Below are 26,515 nucleotides of genomic sequence, written 5' to 3'. Positions count from 1 at the left end.
TCCACTTCTGTGTTTGCTAGGCCCCGGCATAGTCTCACAAGAGACAGCTATATCTGGGTCCTTTCAGCAAAATCTTGCTCACAAACACACTTTTATAGACAGAAAGTTCAAAACTTAAAAAGTCCCCAAACCAGAGCTGGAGAGATGGCTCAGTGATTAAGAGCACTGTCTGCTCTCCCTAAGGTCCTGAGTTCAAATCCCAGCAACCACATGGTGGCTTACAACCATCTGTAATGAGATCTGAAGCCCTCTTCTGGTGTGTCTGAAGTCATCTACAGTGTACTTAGATATAATAAACAAACAAACAAACAAACAAACAAATAAATAAATAAATTGCTGGCCAGAGCGACCAGAGCAAGCGGGGCCGATTCCATTCCCAGCAACCACATGATGGCTCACAACCATATGTATAGCTACAGTGTACTCAGATACATTAAATAAATAAATAAATAAATAAATAAATAAATAAATAAATAAATAAATCTTTTAAAATAAGTCCCCAAACAAGAAGCAAAATTTCCCTCTTAAGAGCAAACAAGCCCTGGGGCCTGGAGGCTTACTGATCCAGTGGTTTGTAATATCTTATACAAGTAACTAGTGCTTGATTCCTAAGGCCCTCCATTTGGTTTGAACACTCAGGGGAGACAAGTGTTACTGTAAGATTTACATCCTCAGAGAGTATGCCTTCTTTTGCTCTAGTCAAGTAAAACTCTACTTACACCATCCATGAGACAAAGCTGGGGAAACTTCTCCCACCTCCTGGAAAGGACGGGTCTCTCTCATGGGCAGACTTTTCTTTTCCCTTTTCTCTCAGAATTTAGCTGCAATGGTTTTGATCACTGATTTACTGTCTAGAGGTCTTAACTGGGCTAGTTCTCTCTCCCACCATATATATGTATGTATTTTAAGAAAGCAGCCGGGCGTGGTGGCGCACGCCTTTAATCCCAGCACTTGGGAGGCAGAGGCAGGCGGATCTCTGAGTTCGAGGCCAGCCTGGTCTACAGAGTGAGTTCCAGGACAGCCAGGGCTACACAGAGAAACCCTGTCTTGAGAAAAAAAGAAGAAGAAGAAGAAGAAGAAGAAGAAGAAGAAGAAGAAGAAGAAGAAGAAGAAGAAGAAGAAGAAGAAGAAGAAGAAGAAGAAGAAGACAGAGAGAGAGAGAGAGAGAGAGAGAGAGAGGGAGGGAGGGAGGGAGGGAGGGAGGGACGGAGGAAGGAAGGAAGGAAGAAAGAAAGAAAGAAAGAAAGAAAGAAAGAAAGAAAGAAAGAAAGAAAGAAAGAAAGAAAGAAAGGAAGAAAGCAAGCAGGAAAATTCTTGAGTATGACAGGTACCAGCAGGAAAATTCCTGGGAACAGCATCTAGGAGCAGACTCAGTCAGTTAAGAAAGGCTTTGACTATAGAGGTGACAACATACACACACATCACTCCCCAGAGGGAAAGGAGGGTGTGCAGATCAGAAAGGCTACAGAAGCAGAAGCCCAGGCTCTCCTTGAAGGCTGGGGGTTAAGGGTGTGGAAATGTATCCTGCCCCCAAATTAGGGTTGTCAGTTTGGACAAAGACAGGGAGGCAGATAGGTCAGGTAAATACATGCTGGCCGTTCCACTCCACAGGGGGTCCTCTGGCCAGAGGGCCCCTCGGTTTTTGGTTCCTTTGTTTTGTTTTGCTTTTGAGGCAGGGCTTCTCTCTGTAACTCTGGCTGTCCTGGTACTCCATCTCTAGACTTCAAGCGCTGAGACTCATCTGCCTCTGCCTCCCAAATGCTACACGCCTTTTAATCCTTTAACCTGCCAGGTTTGGATCTCTTGTTTGTCGGGAGGATGAAGAAAATGTGGCAATTTTGAAATGTCATCATCTTTGTTATTATAGTTATGGCCTTTCTCCCTATCAGGTTACCAGAGTGTGGTGGCTAAAGAAAATCCCTTTCAAGCTAGATATCCATCTGGGTACTCAACAGTCCCAGGAAGTTAAGTTCCTAGTAATCCTGATTTAGGCACTCGTACAGCTGTGATTGTGTACGTGCTATAACATGACTAACTTTTTTGTTTTTTGATTTTTTGTTTTTTGGTTTTTTTGTTTTTTTTTTTTGGTTTTTCGAGACAGGGTTTCTCTGTATAGCCCTGGCTGTCCTGGAACTCACTTTGTAGACCAGGCTGGCCTCGAACTCCGAAATCCGCCTGCCTCTGCCTCCCTACTAACTTTTTTATTTTTTATTTGGCTTCTGTAACTTGATTGTGCAGGGTCCCAAAGATTGTTTTGGGTTGCCTTAACCACTTCAGCTTGGCCGAACAAACCCAGTTTTGCTTGCTTGTGATATCTAAGGCCTTGTTGTGGTTTTTCTTTAAAAAAAAAACTCTTTCCCACACCCATTCTTCACAAAGGCTGAGATTTGACTTTAAGGCTGTTGTCCTGCTAGCATCTAATCAATAAATCTTTCAATTATAATTGGATTGGGTCTACGGTCTTTTCCCAGAAGTCAGAAACTAAATAATAAGGAGTCAGTCTAATTTCTACTCCTTGAACTCTCTCTTATTTATGCTGTTTGTATATGATGTGTGAGTGTGTGTGTGTGTGTGTGTGTGTGTGTGTGTGTGTGTTGTTAGATCAGGTTTAATGGGGCGACAGGAGATATAAAGAAGCAGGCAGGCATCTCCAGAAGCAGAACTGTTCTTTAATGAGGCAACCGAAAGACAGCTCATAGTCTCTCTCAGGTGTGGAGACTGTGCACATGGTATAGGGGCTTGGAGCTTTACAGGGTGGAAAGGGGTGGGATGGAGAATTCCTGCAGGTCAGTTCCCTTCACATCTCAAAGTGGGAAATAGGGATACCAGCAGGCTGGCAGAACTTCCACCAGATTTATCATTCAAATCAACTTTCTTGTCTAGACTTCCACAGTCCATCTGAGACTTTTTTTTTTTTCTTTTGAGGTGGGAGGTAGTGGTTGAAGTTGTCTCTACAGGGTCCTGGTTGTCCTCAACTCACTATGTAGATCAGGCCGGCCTGGAACTCTCAGAAATCCACCTGCCTCTGCAAGTTGAGAAGCCATCACAGCGGGACTCAAAGGTAATTCTTTTTTTTTTAATTAGGTATTTTCCTCATTTACATTTCCAATGCTATCCAAAAAGTCCCCAATACACTCCCCACCCGACTCCCCTACCCACCCACTCCCACTTTTTGGCCCTGGCGTTCCCCTGTACTGGGGCATATAAAGTTTGCAAGTCCAATGGGCCTCTCTTTCCAGTGATAGCCGACTAGGCCATCTTTTGATACATATGCAGCTAGAGTCAAGAGCTCTGGGGTACTGGTTAGTTCATAATGTTGTTCCACCTATAGGGTTGCAGGTCCCTTTAGCTCCTTGGGTATTTTCTCTAGCTCCTCCATTAGGGGCCCTGTGATCCATCCAATAGCTGACTGTGAGCATCCACTTCTGTGTTTGCTAGGCCCCGGCATTGTCTCACAAGAGACAGCTATATCTTGGTCCTTTCAGCAAAATCTTGCTAGTGTATGCAATGGTGTCAGTGTTTGGAAGCTGATTATGGGATGGATCCCTGGATATGGCAGTCTTTAGATGGTCCATCCTTTCGTCACAGCTCCAAACTTTATCTCTCTAACTTTCCATGGGTGTTTTGTTCCCAATTCTAAGAAGGGGCACAGTGTCCACACTTTAATCTTCATTCTTCTTGAGTTCCATGCGTTTAACAAATTGTATCTTATATCTTGGGTATCCTAAGTTTTTGGGCTAATATCCACTTATCAGTGAGTACATATTGTGTGAGTTCCTTTGTGATTGAGTTACCTCACTCAGGATGATGCCCTCCAGGTCCATCCATTTGCCTAGGAATTTCATAAATTCATTCTTTTTAATAGCTGAGTAGTACTCCATTGTGTAAATGTACCACATTTTCTGTATCCATTCCTCTGTTGAGGGGCATCTGGGTTCTTTCCAGCTTCTGGCTACTATAAATAAGGCTGCTATGAACATAGTGGAGCATGTGTCCTTCTTACTCAAAGGTAATTCTTATTCAAACCACCACACCCTGCTTCTCTTCTCCATTATCCTCCTTCCAGCCCTTCCAGAAGCTCAGAGCTTGCCTTGGGTGGGGGTGTGGGTGGAGGTGGGGATGTGGGGGGAGCTCTCCTGTTAAACTTTGGTCAAATTATTCTCCAATTCCAATTTGCATCTATTCTTTATGTTCTTTTATTAATGAGACTAAGAACTCTGAAATGGGAGCCCAGTATCAGTGATGAACTAAATCCTGAGACTACAGACTAAAATGAAGTTATGGTGGTTTGAATGCCTGGCCATAGGGAGTGGCACTATTAGGAACTAGGAGGTGTGGCCTTATTGGACTTGGTGTGGCTTTGTTGGAGGAAGTGTGTTTCCTTGTAGGTGGGCTTTGAGGAGTTCTTGTGCCCAGGCTCTTCCCAATGCCTGAAGAGAGCCTCCACCTGGCTATCTGCAGAAGCCAGTCTCCTGCTGGCTTCCCTCAGAACAGGATGTAGAGAGAACTCTCAGTTCTTTCTCCAACACCATGTCTGCCTGGAGGCTGCCATGCTTCCCACCATGATGATGAGGGACTGAACCTCTGAAACTGTAAGCCAGCCCCAATTAAATGTTTGCCTTTATGAGAGTTGCCTTGGTCATGGTGTCTCTTCACAGCAATGAAACCCTGACTAAGACAGAAGTCATCTAATCATGGGGCTTTTGCACATGGCGTCTTAATATTTCCTGAGTATATGCTTAGGCCATACACTTTGGCTTATTTCCCAATTAGCTCATAACTTAATTACCTATTTTTTGATTCTAAGTCCCACTATGTGCTTGGTTGCCTCTCCTCAGTTTCATGTGACTGTTTCCTTCAGTGTTCTGGGAAAATCCTCCCTGCCTGACTCAAACCCAGAATTCTTCTCTCTCTTTGACAGATGTCCCATCTTATAATGCGGCCTCAACTCATTGGCCAATCAGCATTTTATTGACAGGTGAATGCTTTTACACAACGCACAAGAGATCACCTCTACAGGGCTGCCTGGAACATCCCTTTGCATATTTGTGCTCAATCATTTGTTTTCACTGTGTTGTGCAACACACCCAGTGCACACTCTTCAGGATGAAATGAGAATTCTCTTTCACTCTCCAAGAACCGACAAGCCATTTTCCACATTAGCTGCAACAACCTTCAATCTCTCTAAATGGTCAGAGGGTCCTGATCGTTCCACATTCACTTGTTTCTTCCCCTTTTCTGGATGCCAAACTTCCTGGTGGTGGGTAGAAATTCTATCATGGTTTCTGTGCATTTCCCCAATTCTTAATGATATTTGTACTGGCTAGTTTTGTGTCAACTCGACACAGCTGGAGTTATCACAGAGAAAGAGCTTCAGTTGAGTAAATGCCTCCATGAGATACCACTGTAAGGCATTTTCTCAATTAGTGATCAAGGGGGAAAGGTCCCTTGTGGGTGGGACCATCTCTGGGCTGGTAGTCTTGGCTCTATAAGAGAGCAGGCTGAGCAAGCCAGGGGAAGCAAGCCAGTAAAGAACATCCCTCCATTGCCTCTGCATCAGCTCCTGCTCCCTGACCTGTTTGAGTTCCAGTCCTGACTTCCTTGGTGATAAACAACAGTATGGAAGTGTAAGCCGAATAAACCCTTTCCTCCCCAACTTGCTTCTTGGTCATGATGTTTGTGCAGGAATAGAAACCCTGACTCTGACTAAGTGCTCACTTCGGCAGCACATATACTAAAATTGGAACGATACAGAGAAGATTAGCATGGCCCCTGCGCAAGGATGACATGCAAATTCGTGAAGTTAAAAAAAAAAAAAAAGAAACCCTGACTAAGACAGAAACTCTGACTAAGACAATATTGAACAATTTTCTAGGTACTCTGTAGCCAATGAAATAACATCCTTTAAATAGGATATTATACATATGTCATATTATTGGAAACAAATAAAATACATGCAAAAATGATTATAGTGGCTGGAGAGATGGCTGAGCAGTTAAAAAATACTAGCTGCTCTTCCAAAGATCCAAGTTCAATTCCCAGCACCTATACAAAGTTTCAGTATACCTAACACCCTCTGCTGGCTGCTGCAGACACTGGACACATGACGTATTCAGACATACATGCAGGCAAAACTCTCATCCAAAACAATAACAATTAAAAATACTGTTATAAATTAAAAACACTAGACATGTGTTTGAGAGAATATTAACTATACTTAACATATTAGATTCATGTGTGTTACATTTCTGTTTTGTGTCTTCCTTCTTTTATGGGAGTGCATTTGAATACAAAAGAATTTCACATGAGAAGACTAGAGGCAGAACCCACAAATGTGACTTTCAGAAGATTAAAGACAACCTTTTCTTATCTCCTATCATCAATCTATCTATCATGTTTTTTATTTGTTTCTTTATTTGGCTTTTCCAGGGTTTCTCTGTGTAGCCCTTGCTGTCCTGGAATTTTCTCTGTAGTCTAGGCTGGCCTCCAACTCAAAGCTCCGCCTGCCTCTGCCGCCTGAATGCTGGGATTAAAGACTAGGACTAACACTGCCTGGCACTTCTTTTGAAGTTCATGGAGTTAGATCCCACCAGGCTGTTAGGATGGAGATCCCAACCCTGAAGGCTTCCCCTCAATGACAACCCTTTGCCCATTGGTTCTTAGAAAAACCAGAGGCAAACAACCATTTGTTGTTTTCAGTTCATGGATGTTCTTTCTAGGGTCCCTCCTTCCCTTTGCTAGGTGACCAATGGAAAGCATGCTGGTTGGCAGCTCGTGGCTATCCCCTAAAGTCATCCATACTTTCCCATATCCCTTAAAAATTCCCAAGCAGGATCCAGGCAGCCGTAACTTACTCTTCGGAATCCTTTGTTTACAGATTTCATTCATGGGACTCTTGATGGCTCACCACCTTTGTACCAACACCGAGCCCATTTGAATCTCTCCAACAGACTCCTTGGCACGCAAGGAGATCATCTGCATCACATTTTAAAGATGTACTTATATTTTAAGTTATGTGTGTATCTGTGGTGTGTGACTCTGTGACTCTGGGGGGAGGGGGCACCCACACATGCACACAAGCACACACATGCACATGAGCATATAAATGAGAGCACAGTTGCTCACTGAAGCCAGAAGAGGGCATCAGATCCCCTGGAACCTGACAAAAGCGCTGGGAACCAAACTCTGAAAGAGTTTGAAGGATCTTTCGGATCCTCTGAAAGAGCATCAGGTACTCTTTATCACTGAACTATATCTTCCCAGCCACTACATCTCATTTTTATTTGTTTGTACTGTTTTGTTTTAAATGCAGGGGCATTTGGGCGAGGCTGTGGAAAATAGGATTCTTACACGCTCAGCAAGGGCTTTATCATTAAGCTACATTTCTAGCTCCATAGTGAGGGACATATCCAGATACAGCCACTCCCCAAGGTGGGAAATGGGTGCTTTCCAACAACCCCAGTACCCGTCACTCTCAACCCTCTCCTCTCTTTCTTACTGGACAAAACCCGTAAGATACCACAAAAATCAGACATCACTTCAAAACTCCCTAGACAAGCCCAACACGGTGTCCTGCAGGAAGAGCTTTAAAAACAGGAGTCAGATTGTTCAAGATGATATAATGAGACCCTAGCTTTAAATGAGAAAAAAAAATATCCGGTCTTAAGGTTTAATAAACACAGTAATTTAGTGCTCACAGAAAAGTAATTCTGAGGTGAGAGAAGGATAGTCTATTAGGTGATTAGAATGGAAGTCAAAGTAATGGAAACGGAGCTGCATGAATCAGAACTCAAATTTGCCCTTGATTCTGGTCTCTTGCTCAGACATCCCTTTGGCTTCCTATGTTGTTCAGCGAATAGTCCAGGTTGGTTGGAGGAGAATGCACCTTATGGAGCAGGCCTCTCTCACCTACGCACTGGATTTCACAGCGCCCCCTGCTGGCTCTCGGTAAGATTCGGGTATGGGTGACAGTTCTGTTCATTCTGGGATCGGCAGAGAGAGGTTGGTAGGGTGGCTCTAAACCAGGTGTCAGATCAATGAGCGCCCGCGCTCAGCGGCTCCACCCGCAGCCACAGCCCGCCCTCTGCGCGCAGGATCAGCTCTGGTTGCCTGCGCGGTTCCTTGTCATCCGGTAGGAGTCGGAAGCGCAGCAGTGTCAGCGCCAGTGCCACCTTCATCTCACTCATGGCGAAAGTCTGACCTATGCAGTTCCTGCGGGAGGACAAAATAAGGACTACCTATGACTGAGCCGGGATCCATCCAGACACCGTGGAACCCAACCTGACACGGTCTCTGCAACACCTAGTCAGCATGAAGGGCAGGAGAACCGTGAAGTGCCTGGGACCCCAATTGGACATCTGCATCCCTAAAGGTCTTGCAGCCTCACTGCCCAGTTCAGATGGGCGGGACTCTAAGCATAGAGCAACAGCCCTTCTCTTTCTAACTCCTACTCTACAGACCTTTGCAAATAACCTGAATAAAGGGCAAGAAGGAAAACCAGAACCAGACCATACTAACTCCCTACTATTTCTACTTGTCAGTCCCAGACCGTACTCTAGTCACCCAAGTCCATTGGCCTTACCTGGGTCCCGCCGAGAAGGGAATAAATGCCAGAGGTGAGCTGTCTTTGATGTTTTCAGGGTCAAAGCGGAAGGGGTCATAGACCTGTAGGAGATATTGAGTCAAGGTGGATGAGTGACTTCCCAGTACAACCAGGGACAGAGTTCTGTTCTGGGTAAGGTGAGGTCTGATTTCCTAGGTCGAAGCCCCACCTCCTCCCTTAAAACTCTTGCACCACTCTAGGAGATAAGACAGGCAGCACCTCAGGGTCTGGCCACACTGATGGGTTGTGATGAATTCCAAAGATGCTGATGAGACAGATGATACCTGTGGGAGAAGAGGTGGGGGGGGGGGCGTGTTCACAACAAGACTCTGCTGCTTGCCCAGGACCCTTTTCCCCACACAGCACCTTTGGGAATGGTCCGGCCATCTGGGAGCAGAATGTCCTGGGTGCAGCATCGGGAGATGACCGTGACTGGGGGATGCAGCCGCAGACTCTCCTTGATGCACATAGTCAGGAAGGGCAGCTGGGCCAGGTCGTCCCTAAAGAAACCTCTTCAACTATTAACCAGGGATCAAAAGGAGGCTGACAGTTCATGTGGATCAGTGAAATATTTTCTCACAGTGTGGATCAAATGTGAGCTAACTAGGTCAGCAGAAAATTAGAACATATTCTAAATTAAGACTGATTTCCTGCCAAGTTGGGACCTTCTGACTAGTACTTGGCCTGGTCCCTCCTAGGTCTCTGGAACCACAGTGGAGATGGATACAAAATTGGAGTGGGAAAGCCATTGTAGAGAGGTTTCTGGGAGAAGGATGGATGGATGAACAGCCCAGGATCCTGTACAGCACCTAGACTGCTATTTTTATTATTCTATTCTATTCTATTCTATTCTATTCTATTCTATTCTATTCTATTCTATTCTATTCTACTCTACTCTACTCTACTCTATTCTATTTTATCAAGACAGAGGTTCTCTACATAGCCGTGGGTAGACAGGGCTCTACTCAAACTCAAAGGTCCTGCCTCTGCCTCTCAAGTGCTGGATTAAAGGGGTATATGACTACACCTAGCTATTTTATTTTTAAGTGTGTATGTGGGGGGCTCAGATCCACTGGAACTGAGCTACTGATGGCTGTGAGCTACCAGATGTGGATGCTGAAAACCAAACTGTGCAAGAGTAAGACGTGCTGTAACAGCTGAGCCATCTCTAGCTCCAGCACACTGCAATGCCCAAATGTCACCTCTGAGTCCCGGAACATATCACTACAGTAAGATCTAGGGTACAGGTGAAAAGTAATCATGGAAGAAGACATCCACTAGAGAGAAAAGAGAGTGAGGGGCATGCTTTCAATGAGCACGGTGCAAAATATCACTTTCTTTCTCTTGTGATTATCACCGTTTTCTCAGCAACAAAACTTGGTCTGCTCCTTGCTACTCAGGCTTGGTATTGGGTCTCTCCTCTGGGCTCAGATTCAGTGCCATGAGCAAATGTAGGAGAATCAACAAAACGAGTGAGGAGAGGGGCTCACTAATGTGCCAGGAAGACCTATGCTCACCATTCAATCTCCTCAGGCTCTCGGCCCCTCAGCAGCTCCTGAACTTCCTGCCGGCAGCGGTCCTGGTATTCTGGGTGCCTTGCCAGGTTGTAGAGGATCCAGGAGAGTCCACTGGCTGTCGTGTCATGGCCTGAGGGACAGACAGGCAGGCATGGGTCTCTGCACTGCTTCAGCACTGCATTGAGGACAGTGCCCAGGTAGTGAAATCCGGAAAAGGGTAGGAAAGGGATCAAGAGGTAGAATAGAAGGATTCTGGATCTTTGCCACAAGTCTCAAGAAGGATAAACTCCTGCCTCCTCTCTGCCTCACAGTGGGACTCTCACCCTCAAACATGAAGGTGTCAGCCTCCGCTCGGATATCCTCATCTGACAGCTTCTTTCCATCTTCATCCTGAAGACAAAGCAAGACCACCCAAAATTACAGCAGTTCTGAAAATCCCAGTGTTTAAACTATGGCATTCCCAGAAGATCTTTTGTTTAGCCAGAAACCAAAGGCTGTGTACCACTGTCCATCTCTTGTCTGTTGCTACTGGTACAGTCTGAATTTACTGGTTTTATTCTGGGTATCCTGTCTCCTGTGTCGCCCGCAGTTGTAGGAGTGTCAACAACCCACACAGAAATATCACCATGTGTTTACATGATGGAGAATTTCTGAGGAACTGACGGTGACTTGATATGGAAGATGACTGCATGGCAACTTGTCTTGGAAGTTAGAACTAAAGCTTTCCTCCAAAGACTTCTACCCACACTGTAAAGTGCTATAGATCCAGGGAAATCTATGTCCCATGCAAACATTTGGTTTGGGGCTGGAGAGATGGCTCAGTGGTTAAAGCACTTGACTGCTCTTCCAGAGGTCCTGAGTTCAATTCCAAGCAACCACATGGTGGCTCACAACCATCTGTAATGGTGTCTGAAGACAGCTACAGTGTACTCATATAAAAAAAATAAATCTTTTTAAAAAAGGAAGCATTTGGTTTGCATATCTAGACTTTGTCCTGGAAGGAGCCTGTTTAACTCCAGAACGAAATTCCTTCCCTCCCATTCTTTCTCTCTCTTCTTTCTTTCACTTATCCCTCCATCCCTCTCTCTTTGTTCACTATTTACCCTCTTGAGGGGGTTTAGACTCAGGTGTCTTTGTTATTCTGTGTGACCCACAGGATGAGAATGCATTGCCCTTTCTCTGAGGTGTAAACCTCATTGTGCATGGAAATAAATACTTCATCCCCCTGGAAAAGGGGGCACTGGTAATGAGGAATCGTTGTTACACCCTATTCTGGCTTTGCCTATTGGCATGACTAATAAAAAGGCTGCTGTGATCATGGATGCTGGTGGATTGCCTGGGTTTGCCACAGTGCCCTCTGTATCGAGCTCACAGTATTTGGCACAGTATTTGGCATCACTACCCATTTTGCCTCTTGAGGAGCCTACCTTGCTCAGCAGCAGCACATCAATGAAATCCAAAGTCTTGGACTTGGCCTTAGACTTCAGGAACTCATCCAAACCCTGATCTGGAAGGGTGCGGTGCCGCTCCCGGATGACAGCATCAGTGAATTCATGCACCACGTTGCAGGCCTTACGGAAGCGCATACCATCAGGGGTGAGATTATACATCAGGTCCATGAACATCAAAGGCTGCTGGTGCCTTTTGGCCACTAGGGCGCTGAGCTCCAGGATGGCAGCAATATATTCACTGGACTTCCTGCAGGATTTAGGAGACAGCAATTTAACATATATGAATCCTGTGCCTCTTCCTACCAGCCAGGAGTCGTTGGAAATGGAGTATCAGAAGCAGTTGGACACAGAGGCAGAGTAGAATGAGCCCTGAGAGTCAACTCTCAAAAAACCCTCGTATCTCTGTGAGTTGCCTCCACACCCCTATGCTCCCAGACTGCAGTGTGGCCAGCTCTTAATATTGACTTGCCATGAAGTCGTGAAGACACTAGATGAGTTGACAGAAGAAATGGTGACACTAGTAGGCAAGCTTAACCCTGATACCTTCTGGAAAAGAATAAGGCCCAAGCTGCGTGGACAGTTTAAGGAAGGAAGCAGGGAAGTTTAGATCCCAGAAGGAGCTCAGCTGATCATGTCCAATATCAGCTCCACTGTAACTTAGAGTATCTCCCTAATATCTCCTAAAGGTAGGTGTGTGTGTGTGTGTGTGTGTGTGTGTGTGTGTGTGTGTTTGTGGAGGGGTTCAAGACTGAGTTTCTCTGTGTAACTTCGGCTACCCTGGAACTTGCTCTGTAAACCACCCTAGTCTGTCTTCAAACTAGGAGATTTGTCTGCCTTGGCATTCAGAGTATTAGGATTAAGGGCATGTGCCACCATGCCCAGCAAAATAGATAGATAGATAGATAGATAGATAGATAGATAGATAGATAGATAGATGATAGATAGATAGATAGATAGATAGATAGATAGATAGATAGATAGATAGATAGATAAGCCTGGCCCCTACAGCTCGCTGTGTGGGCCAGGCTACGTAGTGATACCTTGTCTCAAATTTTTAATTTATTTTTATTTTATGTGTTCTGCCCAATGTACACTCTAATAGGTGCCTGGCACCTGGTGTGTTGGTCAGTTGTTACTGGAGTTACAGATAGTTGTAAACTTCTATGAGGTTGCTATGAGTCAAGCTCAAGTCCTTTGCAAGTGCCATCTTTCTAGTCCTCCTATGTGGGGTCAGGGAGGAATTTCGGACATTAGGTATGCTCTTGATATAGACAGCTTATCTGTCTGCCTGTGTGCTTCTGGATGCCATGGGGTATCGAACTATTTTAACAGGTTCTCCTAACTGTGCTGTTATACAGCCTCAAAAGTGATGGAGCCAGCCCACCCTTGACTAAAGCTGCTGAAGCCATGAGACAGAATAAGCCTCCCTCATTTCAAGATCTCTCAGGTACTTTTGCCACATCGTTGGAACGCTGACTAACACAAGCACAAACACCTTCAAGGTTTCCCTGGAACCACAGGCTAAGTTCATCTTTACCTGGCCTTACCCTGGCCTTCTGATGTAGACACTGCTGATCCCCTCAAGCTTGTTTCTAATGTGCCTCCTCACTGCCTGTCCCACATGTTCTGATTGTCACCATTTCTGTGAAAATTGAAACAATTCCATCCCTTTCTCCTTTCCTGTATCTGTAGTGTTGGTTCTGAACCATGTCCTCTAGAGAGGCTACTTTGATTCCACAGACTAATGCTCTTGGTTCACAGACCAGGTTCCAAGGCTCAGAACAAGGACTTACTCCTGACAGTTGCTGTCAAAGCTGAAGACACATTTCTGTAGACTGTCCAGAGTCATGAGGCTGATATGCTCAAACATGTCCAGACGGGCACTGCCATCTGAAATCAACCGTTGCCACTTGGCCTGGCAGAAGAAGATGGGGCTGATGTTGGACCTTGGCTCCTCGAGACTTGTCCTAATTTCAACCCCTGACACAGCTTTCTCATTTTATGCTCCAGCCACCCAAACCCAGGAATAGCCACTGTTTGGGAAAGAGTTCTAACCCCGTGTTCCAGCAACTCACGTGCATGATGTTGGTGCTATCGTTGAAAATCTTCACATAGGGTTTCAGGATGTTGAAATGGAACGCGGGTGTCAGCATGCGACGGTGGCGGCTCCACTTGTCACCAGCACTCACCAAGAGCCCATCCCCTGATATAGCAGTCACAGTATAAGGAAAAAGTAGCACCATTCCCTGACCCCCAAGGGTGTCCCTCGCCCGTCACCTACAGGCACTCACCCAGCCAAGGCTTTAGGATGCTGTAGAATATCACATCCTTGAGTGCAACAGCGGCTGCCATGAACAAGGACACCAGGGGTCATGGTGTGGGCAAGGACAGACTGGGGAGGTGGGTGGGGACCCCTCCCAGAAGTCTGCATTTCCCTTCCAAAGTTCACATGCCAAGAACCAAGGATAGAGGAGGCAAAATGAAGTTGAAAGTGAGAAAAGACAGAACTGGGCAACAGTAGTGTCAGCAGGTAAGACAAGTCACTGCTCAATACAGCCCATTTTGCTGCAGTGCCACTATACATGGCTTGTACATAGTCTAACATGTATGCCATACCTGATTCTATCACAACTCTGTGACATTTTGAAACCTATGTCCCTATCATCTAGGCACCTTAGGTACCTGACATCTCCTGAACCAATCAATAAGGGTCACATCACATGAACCATAAGGGTTAACATGGCATCGTGTGGCCTTAGCACACATAACTACCCTGACAGGATGCCTCATGCTGTAACATGGACCAGATTATCTGACAGATCTCATGTAAACCTCAGACAAGCCTCTCACAGGATTTAAGAATCATCATGTGCGGTGGTTTGAATGAGAGTGTCTCCCATAGGCGAATGTGTTTGAATATTTGTTCTCCAGCTGGTGACACCATTTAGGGAGGTTTAGTAGGTATTGCTTTGCTGAAGAAAGTACCTCACTTGGAGCAGGTTTTGATAGTTTACGGACTCTCCCCGCTTTTCAGTTGCTCTTCCTGTTTTGTATTTATGGCTGATTTATGATCTCTCAGCTTCCTACTCTTGACACCAGGATCTGTCACTATTATGGACTGTCTCTCTGAAACCATAATCCAAAAATCTATAAGTTCCCTTTGTCATGGTGTTTTATCACAGCAACAGAAAAGTAACTACGGCATGGTGGCTCTTGTAATTTCCAATATTTCAAGGATTAAAGCAAAAAAAAAAAAATCCTGAGTTTGGGGCTAGCTTTGACTGAGTAGCAAAACAATGTCTCCAAAAAGACCCAAAAGCTCCTTTAATATACTGAATGTGGCCTAGCTGTGACCCACTGGTCCCACCTGGATGTTCTTAAAGTCTTGCCTTAGATATGACCCTGATAAGGGATCCATCATTTCTCAGAAGGATCCTGGGTCCTAGATCTCAGATAGCCCCCAAAGAGAGCCCAGCAGTGAAAAGCAAGATAAGAAGGTCATCTTCATGGCTTCTCATACAGCACCTGCCATGCATCGAAGATTCAGGTCTGGAGCTAAGCGCAGATATGACCATCTTCATGCAATCCCAGGTGAGACAAATATAAATGCAAAAAAGGAGATGGAAATGGAAATGTGAACCTGCGAGAGCTGTGACCATACAGATGGTATCACACAGTTATGCTTACAACACAAGCAACATGGTCAGACATGAGACAGAGGATGTCCACGTGAGAAAGATATAGGGTTGTTACTGCCACAGCCCAGCCTGCCTGTCTGATTCACATTGCATTATCAGCTGGAGGCTTCAAAGTCCTCAGTAGTGGGCAAGCTGGAGCAAGCGCAGTGTCCACCTGGAGTAAAAAGCACAGGCTTCCTGAAATTGGCATGGTCTGGACTGGGGAGATACTCAGTGGGTATAAGCACTTGCTGCATAAGCCTGCTGAATCCTCCAAACCAGATGTGGCAGCACATCTGTATAACTCCAGATAAGATAGGAGCCAGCCACAAGAGGGTTCTCTGCCCTGGATGCTTAAGATACAGCTAGCATGCATCTACAGAAGCAAACCATGAGGGACCCTGCCTCGAACAATGCAGAAAACAAGGATCAAAGTGCACTCTGACCTCCACATGCATGCTACAGCATATGCATGCCTGCACTCACACAAATATTTTAAAAAGTAAAGTGGGGTGGTTGATTCGGGTCTTCAAGTTCCAGGGCACACTTGAAATAATTTGGCAGCTGAAGTGTCAGACCCATGCCTGGCAAATGACAAAGCTGTGGCTATTCATCTCTTTCCCTTAACCTGGTCTATCCCCAGGTGGGAAGATAAGAATGCAAAAGTAGGAAGCTAGGCTGTGATGGGGAAGATTTCTGGGCTCTGACAAGACACCAATCAGCATAAGATGATCAACCAACTGGACAGGGTGGAAAGATGAACTCAGGGTTGAGTGGTATAGAAATAACAGACCAGACTCTCTAACAGCCACAAGTCCTCTCCTTGCTCTGAGCGTAGGAATGTTTATTTTTCTGGTTCTAGGTCTGAGCATTAGACGTTTCTGATGCCCACTGGGACATCTGGCCCTGGTTTTGACATTCCTACTCAAACCTAAAGACATGACTTAAGCAACAGTTCCTCTAGGAAGCCTCTGCATACATCCTAGCAGAGACCACACCCTCCAGCCAACTGTCAGGGTCCTGACCACACCGGGTTAGGGATGTTCCTGCCCCTATCAACTTCTACCTCAAGTATTGGCTTCCTCTAGGAGAGGACCTTGGCTTGAAGACATCTGGGGATGCAGAATGTCCAGGATACTAAGACGTAGTACTAGTATAGCAAGTCATAGTAGAGGAAGAGAGTCATGTAGGAGCTGGTGAAACTGTGAAGAGAAGAGAAGAGAAGAGAAGAGAAGAGAAGAGAAGAGAAGAGAAGAGAAGAGAAGAGAAGAGAAGAGAAGAGGAGAGGAGAGGAGAGGAGGGGAGGGGAGGGGAGGGGAGGGGAGGGGAGGGGAGGGGAGGGGAGGGGAGGGGAGGGGAGGGGAGGGGAGGGGAGGGGAGGGGAGGGGAGGGGAGGGGAGGGGAGGGGAGGGGAGGGGAGGGGAGGGGAGGGGAGGGGAGGGGAAAGAGGAAGGGGAAGGGGAAGGGGAAGGGGAAGGGGAAGGGGAAGGGGAAGGGGAAGGGGAAGAAGAAGAAGAAGAAGAAGAAGAAGAAGAAGAAGAAGAAGAAGAAGAAGAAGAAGAAGAAGAAGAAGAAGAAGAAGAAGAAGAAGAAAGAGAGGGGGGAGAAAGGAGGAACTGGAACACTGTCAGAGAGACATAGAAGGGATTGAAAGTCCTCAGATCCCCACCACCAACAGTTTCCATGGGTACCTGAGGCATTGAGGATAGATCGGACGATGTCAGGATGGCATAGAGTAATAACAGGGACCATTGGCCCAATCCACATCAAAAAGCCTTGGGGGTAGGTACCCACCAACTGAGTCAGTTCCTTCATGCCCTGCTCTGTAGGAGTTACCTGCAAACAATACAGGGACAGTCACTTCTTGAGGTAGTTTATATCAAGGATCAAATTGGCTGAGTACAGATGGCTGAGGTACAGATGTTCATGACCTCTGGATGTGTCTGTGTTGGTGTTTCAAATATATATGTATTATTTGCATTGGTACATAGTGTGGATAGCACCATCCAACCCACTGAAGATCTAGAGACAATAGGCAGAGAGGGGGAAATTTAGTCTTATTTCCAGAGCTGGGACATGCATCTTCTGCCATCAGATATCAAATTTCAGGTCCTTGTGACACTGAACTCCAGTATTACACCTGATCCTCCATACACCCCTGGGTTTTCACACTGTTGTTCCAAGTCTGAGTTGCTCAAAGCCTACATTCCTGAAATTCCAGTTTGCAGAGGGCATACTGAGGTACTCCTCAGTCTCCACAAAGATATAAGCCAATTCCCATAATGCAATGTAACCCTTCTTTCTTCTACCTTACTTGACATATATGTGTAGATACGTATCTGTGTGTATACATGACTGTGTATATATGATTGTGCACTGCATAATGACGTTTCTGTCAAAGACAGACTGTACAGATGACTTTGATCTCTTAAGTCTGCAATGAAGCTAAAGAATTTCTATTGCTTGTTATTTTCCCTCCACATTTCTGTGTTTAGATACTTTCACCTGCATAAATACCACGATACTACAAATTACCTACAATTTTCAAGGTAGCACCATGATGTACAAACTAGTATATTAGAACGATTGGTACCATGTAGCACAGGTGAGCAATAGATTACTAGGTTTGTGTCTGCAGACCCTGATGTCAGCACAATGACAATTCTACTTCAGGACAACTTTCTTAGGATGTTCTCATCACTCCTCAATATATCACTCTGTGTGTGTGTGTGTGTGTGTGTGTGTGTGTGTGTGTGTGTGTGTGTTTTCTCCAAAAAAAAAAAAAAATAACTAAGTTTCCTTCCCAGGATTATCAGAGAGTCCCTTCTACAGCCTTTGGAAGTGACACAGTCTCTGTCATAAGTGAACCAGTGTCCTGGTTGTGCAGGAATGACAAGAACCCTTGCATCTGTCAGTTTTGTTTCTTCCAGAGCCATGCCCAAGCCCCAAGTGTCCATTTCAGGCCCTTCAGTGGACAAGTTATATTGTCTACCTATGACCTTTCATGTCCTGACTGGTCCACAAGGTCTCCAGTTCCTCCCCTGAACAAAGGGCCACACACCAGGGACCTTCTACCCTAGGCAGGCTCCAGGGGAACAGAAGTGACCTCTATGTCTCTATTAGAGTGGCAGCTCCTATCCACCAGCACCAGCTGCCCACCAGCCTCAGACAGAGCATCCTGAACTTCTATATACAGTCCACATTGAGCCATTTGCAAGCAAAATACCTAGGGCTAAGCCACCTAAGTGGAAGAGCAGATATAAATCAAAGTCCAAAGGTGGGGTCAAGGGTGGGGTCAAGGAAGGTTCATGGGAGGGTGAGGAACAGCTTTTACCCAGCTAGCAATGCAGGACTCACTGTCTATCTTAGAGAAGGAAAGCATGATAAGGAGAAAGTGGCCCAGGGAGGGGGCAGTGAGAAGTCAGCCTGCAGCCCAGCTGAGCCCCACCTATGCGCAGTGTAGGAGAGAGATCAAAGATCAATACTAGAAAACCATAGGACTGAGATGGGCTCACACAAAGGAAAAGAAACAGTCACAGTCCTTCTGGAACCTCAAATCCAACAGCAGACTAAGGAAATGCCAGGAGTTCTCACTCTGTATATCCCACCGTGAGAATCTCTGTGCATCCTTCAGTGAGAGACAGATAGAAATACCAGAGCAGCCTATGGTGAGAGTACAGGGGGTGAGAAAGGCTTGGCAAGGCACACCAAAGATCAATATCACCTAACCTTCTCCATCACTCTGAGTCCCATTCCTGGTCCCTCGAAAGTCTGTCCACTCTGATACTCCCACCCATCCTGATGCCATTCTTACCATGCCCACGTGACCCATAAGCCAGTTCCGTTTGGGGGGCTGAGGGAAGCCATGGAGATGACGATAGTTCCTATAGGCAGCATAGATCTGGATCAGAATTCGGGCCAGGATCCAGGAGGCCCCAAGCAGTAGCAGGGTCTTCCATGGGAAAGCCACCTCAGGCCCCAGTCCCAGCCAAGACAGGTTCAGCTGTGACATCCTGCTGGGTGAATAAATGTGCAGTGAGTAACTGAGGTCCCGGAAAGGGACAAGAATCTCAAGACACTGGACAGAGGACAGAGCAGAAAGGAGCCTTGAGAACCAAGGAAATGTTGGGTGAAGAGGTATAGGAGTGGAGAAGAAGATGAATAGGGGAAGGAGGGGTATGCTGGTGAGGGGAATGACCAGAGCTAGCAAAGCATGAAGGAGCAGAGATATTGATTGGAGTTAATACCTCCCTAAATTATGCAAAACTAACCAGGCTTCAGTTATTCAGAAACTACTATCCCCAAGGCCAGCTGGCTTCCTGTGGCATTCCTGCTTGGTCAGCTGGCCTTCTGCCCTGCCCTGGCCTTGAGTTTTACCCTCCCTATTCCAGACTAGGTCCCTAAAATATAACCACCCCCAGCTTGGCACCTCCACTCAGGAACAGGTATCTCTACCATACCTTCCCTCTTCTCCTCTGGGACTCTTTTATCCCTTGCTTCTCGATGCTTGGAGGGTGGGCCATTCTATGCCAGCCAATCCCTGCCTAGCCTGGATGCCTCCTCCTTGCCTGGGAAAGTGGCCAAGATGGGGGTAGGATCAGCCTGCTGCAAAGGAGAATTATCATAGGCTTGCAAAAACATGGACATCTGAATCTTAGGACTATTGTGGGACAAGGTTGGCTCTGGGTTATGTATTCCCAGCATCCCTGCTCCTCCAAGGACATGGCACACTAAGTAAAAGGGTGAACTTTGGAATCTACAAGGTTGGTGATCAGAATATGGCCAATCTGGTTCCCAGTCATCTCCTGAGCTTTTGTCAAAATGGGTTGTGAGGATGGCAGGCACCAATTTTTCAGTAGAGCAGTAGAAGGCTATGGGATTGGAGAGCCTGCCCACCAGCTGCTCATCCTGGTGGATTTCAAGTCCAGTCTCCTCAGCTGTTCCTCTGTGTGTGTGTGCGCGCGCGCGCGCGTGTGTGCGCGTGCATGTACCCCTATGCCAGTGAAAGCCAGAACAGGAAATCTGCTCCCCTATAGCTGGAGTTACAGGTGGTTGTGAGCCACCTGATATGGATGGGTGAGTGAAACTGATCCTCTTGAAGAGCAGCAAACACTCTAACTGCTTAGTCATCTCTCTAGTTTCCTTCCTTCCTTCCTTCCTTCCTTCCTTCCTTCCTTCCTTCCTTCCTTCCTTCCTTCCTTCTTAGTCTTTCCCTTTCCTTTCTTTCTGATCTTTTTCAGACAGTTTCTGTGAGCAGCCCTGGCTGTTCTGGAACTTGCTCTATAGATCAGGATGGCCTTGAACTCACAGAGATCTACCTGCCTCTGCTTCCCGAATTCTTGAATTAAAGACATGCACCACCACCTTTCTTTTCTTAAATAGAAAATAATGCTTTCCCAGATAGCACTTTAGTTAATATTTACTCTTCTGTATGATCATTAATTTATGTATTTTGAGTTTTGGAGACAATGTCTAATGCTATGCTGCTAAGGATGACTTAAACTTCTAAAACTCCTAATTCCAAGCCTGAGTACTGGAGTTACAGGTGTGCCACACTATCCTCAGTCTATGTGGAACTGGAGATCAAGCCCAGGGCCCTCTTCTATGCTAGGCAAGCACTGTATAAACTGGACTACAACCCCATCCTTCTAACTTATATTTTACAAGAGCTCAGAGGAGAGCAAGGACCTCCAGGGACAGTGGACAGGAGTAGGGACTACTTGGGCTGGGGACAGAGCAGAGTAGCCTGGACCACGTGCTCCCTGAAGCTATATTATTCTTAAGCAGTACTTGCCCCATCCTGAGCCCTCTCCTATAGCCCCACCACCAGCAGCTTGGTAACTTCTCCTATGTTCCCCACAGTCTCTTCTCTCTTCTTTAGGGTCTTTTCCCCTGGCTTCTGACCTGGATGGGTTTATGGGGGGGCTGGATTAGATTGGAGCAGCCAATTGATTTCAGATCTCGCTCCTTGCTCTGGGTCCGGGAAAGTGGCCAATATGTGGTGGTAGGGCTGGCCTTGTTTACAGATAAGGTATCTCAGGGTTGTAAACCACTTGATCTTTAGAACTTGGGCACTTCTTTCTGGGATAAAGGGCAAGAGTGGGGATGTGAGCAGGGGTTATTCTGAGTCACCACATGTTCAGAAGCTATGCCCTTCTAAAGACAGGATACACTAGGAAAAAGAACTTGAATTTTAGAAGCCAGAAGACCAGGACTAGATTAAGCCTGGCCCCAGAGCAGCTTGCAATGTGGAAGGGTGGCATGCAACATTTCTCACTATGGAACTAAGGTTCTGTGATGCTCCTGCTCAATAGCCTCACAGCCTGGGAAAATTCATGCTCTCCCTGTGAGGCTTAGAGTCTAAGCACAGCGGCACAGGAATAAAGGAAACAGCCCTGCTAGAGAGTACTCAGGTCAGACTGGAAAAATAAGGAGCTTGGCTGTGAGAACACAGCTGAGGTTTTGCTGGTCTGCTGGGCAAGGGCTAGAGTAATGAGAACACGTGCAAGGTGGAACTGAAAAGGGTGTTGAGGAGATGAGGTTCACTCAGGAGAGGACAGAATCAGGGGACACTGAGTGAGTCCTCTTCCCACCCCATCTTTCTTTGACTGCCCAGCTTTCTTGATTGCCATCCTCACAGCTGGGAAGTGAGCTGTCTATTGAGGAGGAGAAAGAATAGCCAAAAGGAGGGGTGAAGGAAGGACCTGGTAATTACTACCGGAGCTGCTGTGAGCAAGTACTGTATGCAGAGTGTGTAGGGAAAGTACTATATTGTGCAGAGCCCTCTCAATAAAATGTGCTTATTGTATGGGAGGGTGTGTGGTGCTTAATCTTGGTGGTCAACTTGACTGGATGTGGAATCAACTAAGAGACTTTCCTCTGCGAGGGCTTATGAGGACATTTCCTGGAAGGATGAAGTGAAGAAGGCCTTACCCCTGGAAAGCATCACCTTCTCACTGCAGCTTAGCTATAAAGAGGCCTGAAGGAAAAGCGGGGTTGCTTGTCTCTGCCCACCTTTACTCCTTGCTTTTGTGTGAGTCTACTCTGACTGCTACTTTTGCAAACATTGGAAGCCAGATCCATCATACTTCCAATGGGGGTTGAAAATCAATGGCTCTTCAGATAGCCCCAGTTTTGAACTGTGGAGACATCCAGCTAAAAGGACTGAGCAACTGCAAGTTTCTCAACTTCTCCACCATACAGACTCAGCTAGAATTGTGTGAGACATGCTAGTAAATCCCTTACTAACGTATGGTCTTTGTATTGGCGCTGCTTCTCCAGAGGACAATGGCAACCATGGTGGTGTACATAAAGCGTGTCTGCTTCTGGCATGCAGGTGGCCTCAAGGTTTCCTATCACGTTCTCCTTCATCATTTGAGTCTGAGTCTCGGCTGTCACATGGTGATGGCATCCAGAGGAGAGATGTCCATTTAACAGAACTGTTGCTCAGGGAGGACAAGCCCCTAGCTCAGATCACATGATCTTCCCAAACAACCTTGAACCTGTCCAGACTCACTCTGTGGTTGGTCTCATGAAGCAAGTGCTCAAAGATTCAAACCCCAAGCAGCACGGCTGCAAGGAGAGGGGAGAGCAGGGAGTCCTGGGCTCCCGACACTGGTGGGATGATATGAACTGCATCACCTCCCTTCCCCTGCCTCATTGCCACCTCAGTTCAGTCATCAAGAACATCAAGAATCTGCCTCTAGAGCCCTCAGAAGGGTGGTGTGTGCTCTTTCCAGAATCGCCACTGCAGTCATCCACTTCCACACACATTGAATGCATGAAGACTACTCCTTCCCACCAGCTGTGCATTCTCCACAGTCAGGAGACAAACAGGGTCCATGCCCTCAGGGTAGAAGCAGGCACAAGAGAGTTAGAAGAATTATACTGGCATTTGCAGCAGAGTTTCAGAGACTCACAAACCTCCACTTTCCATGGGCATCATGGTTCTTGGCAGAACAGGAAATAAAACAGTGTAGCAAACAAGGCATAGACGATGAAAGTTTGCTCCATCATAAAGCAAAGAGTGGAGTATTTCCTAGTTAAAAAAAAAAAAAGAATATTTTTTCAAAAGGGATGGGCATCCATGAAATTCGAACTCAGCTGTGAAAAGTATGTGCAAGACGTCTGTAATGAAGACCTCGAGGCACTGATGATAAAAATTCAATGTGATTCCAATAAACGGAGAGACATACAATGTTCATGGATAGGATGGCTCAACAATGTTAAAATGCTTATTCTCTTCAAATTGACCTGTTGATTTAAAAAATCTCTTAAACAAAATTCAAGCAGCACTCTTTGTAGAAATAGACACACTGGTTGTGAAATTAATTAATTTTGAGACAGGGTCTCACCATGTAGGTCAAAGTGGCTTGGACTTTGCTGTGTCCACCTGCTACTGCCTCCTGAAAGCTAGGATTAAAGGGATGTACTACTATGTTCAGCTGATTATGAAATTTATGTGAAAACCTAAAAGGCATAAAATAGCCAAAAATTATATGAAAATAAAAATATAACTGAAAAAATCCCTTCAAAACACACTATACCATTATGGGAATCATGGGGATATAGAGAGAGTATAGTGGGTTGGTCTGATGCTGTTTGTATTGTTGTGCTAAATATTGACCCCTAAAGCCTGGTTGCTCCCAGAGATGAGAGAGTCAAGTGTCAAGTAGTTTTATGTGTCCTTGCCCTCCATGTTATTCCTGAATGGTGAATTAAGATGCTTACAGCCTAGAGCTGGGCAGAACTGAGCTAGGTGGGCCTTTGGGTTACTGGGCTTGGGATCAGAAGGGAACCACAGGGGGTGGAGCGGGGAGGAGAGGAAGGCGAAGAGAGAAACCACTGTGGGGTAAGAACCTTAAAATTGTGGCCATGAGGGTTAACCAATTGGAGCTAAGAGCAGCCCAGACAAAGCATAGTAGCTTGGGGTTATCGATAAGAAAGCACATTCTAATAACACAGGGGGTAGATAGCTACCCAGCTTTGATTATAAATTAAAGGTCGATCATGTCTCTTTTCTGGGAATTGAATAATCAAAGGTAGGGTAGAAGTTCTTGATTGAGATTAAATATATTCCACAAGACAACTCAGCAGTTAAGAGCACTTGCTGCCATGGCAGAGGATCAGGGTTCTATTCTCACGACCACTGTGGCAGCTTAAATGCCTGACTCTGGTTCTTGGGGATCCAATACCCTCTTCTGGACTCTGTACACACCTATACTTATGTATGCAGTACACTCATATAAGCAAAACACTCAACACATAAAATTGAAATTTGTTTTGTGTTTGGGGACAGTGTTTCTCTACATAGTCCTGGCTGTCCTGGAACTTGCTATGTAAACCAAACTAACCTTGAATTCACAGAGATCCATGTGCCTCAGTTTCCTGAGTGTTAGGATTAAAGGCTTGCACCACTAGATCTGACAGAAATGGTCAGCCTTGAAAACATACATACAAGTAACTATCGAGACTTAGCAGACTGTATGTAGGAATAGATATGTATGTGTATATGAATTTGCATATAATAACAATTAATGAAAAAGAGGCCATGAATTTGATGGAGAGTGGGGGACGATCTATGGAAGGGTTTGGGATGAGGAAAGGAAAAAAAGAAGTGTTATAACTACATTATAATGTCAAATATATATGAAATAATGAGCATGGTGGCCAAAATAACAGTAGCAGTCACTGAAACAGCCCACCCAGTGACTACCAAAGTACCCATTTTCTATTCCCCTCCCAAACAAATGACACACAAAATTCCCAAGAGAATCTAACCCAAAGTTCACCTGTCCCTTATATTTGCTCAAAGTCTAAGATCTTTCATGCTGTGTAATGCAGTGGGTGACTATGGCCCGAAAAGTATTAAATCAAAGGTAACTGTTACCCCAACACATCAAAGAGTGGAATCACCAGTGTAGTAAGGCATTTTAAAAATCTCACTTGAGGGGCTGTGAGATGGTTCAGTAGGGAAGACAGCTTGCTGCCAAAACAGATGGCGTGCATTCAATCCAGGAGGCTAAAGGAGAATTGATTCCCAGACGTTGTCAGACTTCCACATATACACTGTGGCATGTACATGCCCCCCAATAATAACTAACTATAATTTAAAGTACAGAGATAACTGTGAGGAGTGGTGGCAAGCAGTGTTAATCCCAGCACGAGGGAAGCAGGCACAGACTGATCGATCTTTGAGGCCAGCCTGCTCTGCATTGCATGCACCAGACTAGCTAGGGTCACACAGCGAGACCCTGCCTCAAATACTCACTTAAGATGTGCATCACTTCAAGGTCAGCTAAGTTATATGGGTTACATTTCTAGCTGCATGCAGAGCGCACACCTGAATGCTGTCCCAGTTCTCTAAGGGAATACGTTACCTGCAAAGGCAATACAGTACAGGGTCAGCTGGGAGGGTAGCTCAGTGGGGAAGCACTTGCCTCACATGGGCCCTGGGCCCAATTCCAGCACAGCACCCCAAAATCCCAAACCAAACTAGACTAGAAACAAACACTAGAGACAATTGAAATGAGTGCAGAAAGCTAAAAATAAATTGGACTTGAAGAAGATTTTTGTTCTGAAGCCATTTCCCACAACAGAAAAGAAAAAAAAAATATATATATATTTTAAATCATGTTTTTTGAGGCGGTGCCTCATGTATCTCGGGCTACCTTGGAACTTATGTAGCCAAGGATGACATGGAATTTCTGATCCTCCTGTCTCCAACTCTCGAGTGCTAAATTTTAGGCTTGTGACACCAAGCCCAGATTATGGTGTGTGTCTTGCATGGTAGGCATTCTACCATCAGATCACTGCCCCCCTTCCAGACAGTATTTCATTGGGTAACAAAAGCTCACGTCAACCTCTGCTCCAACATCCCTCTGCTTCTGTCTCCCAAGTACTGGGTCTATAGATGTGTGATCAACTGAAACTCAGTTTCTGTTTTGTTTTTTGAGACAGGGTTTTCTGTGTAGCCTTGGCTGTCCTGGAACTCACTTTGTGGACCAGCTTGGCCTCCAACTCAGAAACTAAATGTTAATGGTCTCGTGATGGGAGAATTTGAAAAGTCAAAGCCCAGAGCGGTTACATAAGGAGCATTTGTGAGAGCCTCCTGCCGGAGCCTGTGGGAGGCTCAAGGGACAGCTGCACTACTGTTGAAAGGGCCATAGGAAGCTGGGGGGCCTGTCGGTGTGATTCATGTAGAGTTAGCTGCTTTAGTCGTCACAAGGTCTGAAAATTATATAAAACCATCCCCAGCGGTTCCAAGAT

General features: G+C 45.8%; 1 protein-coding gene and 1 non-coding gene across 5 annotated transcripts; one reads left to right on the top strand and one right to left on the bottom strand.

Moving 5' to 3' along the window:
• Positions 1-5,710: 5,710 nt before the first annotated feature.
• LOC115029817 (U6 spliceosomal RNA) lies at positions 5,711-5,817 on the top strand. Its single transcript, XR_003835375.1, has one exon. It is a non-coding gene; the product is annotated as a U6 spliceosomal RNA (small nuclear RNA).
• A 1,838-nt stretch (positions 5,818-7,655) lies between these two features.
• Positions 7,656-19,707, bottom strand: LOC110312365 (leukotriene-B4 omega-hydroxylase 3). 4 transcript variants are annotated; one of them, XM_021185905.1, is made up of 13 exons: positions 19,677-19,707; positions 19,062-19,263; positions 16,939-17,083; positions 13,862-13,915; positions 13,646-13,773; positions 13,364-13,485; positions 11,547-11,817; positions 10,443-10,509; positions 10,120-10,249; positions 8,969-9,102; positions 8,822-8,886; positions 8,582-8,664; positions 7,656-8,211 (listed from the first exon to the last, which is right to left on the bottom strand). In XM_021185905.1, exons 1-13 carry the CDS (start codon positions 19,703-19,705, stop codon positions 8,034-8,036), a joined length of 1,608 nt encoding a protein of 535 aa, XP_021041564.1. In that variant the 5' UTR covers positions 19,706-19,707; the 3' UTR covers positions 7,656-8,033. The 4 variants fall into 4 exon arrangements, with proteins under 4 accessions (XP_021041564.1, XP_021041565.1, XP_021041566.1 ...); XM_021185906.1 differs by having other exon boundaries at positions 19,062-19,260; positions 19,677-19,697; XM_021185907.3 differs by lacking the exon at positions 19,677-19,707 and adding an exon at positions 19,519-19,670.
• Between the last annotated feature and the right edge of the window lie 6,808 nt (positions 19,708-26,515).

This window comes from Mus caroli, unplaced genomic scaffold (genome assembly GCF_978045245.1).
Source record: "Mus caroli unplaced genomic scaffold, Mus_caroli_1 scaffold_18, whole genome shotgun sequence".
Lineage (NCBI taxonomy): Eukaryota > Metazoa > Chordata > Mammalia > Rodentia > Muridae > Mus > Mus caroli.
This window is presented reverse-complemented; position numbering and strand designations above follow the sequence as displayed.

Excerpts from the sequence above, each read along its gene's own strand:
- LOC110312365 (XM_021185905.1), bottom strand. The coding sequence starts at position 19,705 with ATGGTAGAGATACCTGTTCCTGAGTGGAG. Across the intron at positions 19,264-19,676 it reads ATACCTGTTCCTGAGTGGAG|CAGGATGTCACAGCTGAACC; the intron begins GTGCCAAGCTGG and ends TTATTCACCCAG. Across the intron at positions 10,510-11,546 it reads ATGTGCTGCTGCTGAGCAAG|GATGAAGATGGAAAGAAGCT; the intron begins GTAGGCTCCTCA and ends CTTTGTCTTCAG.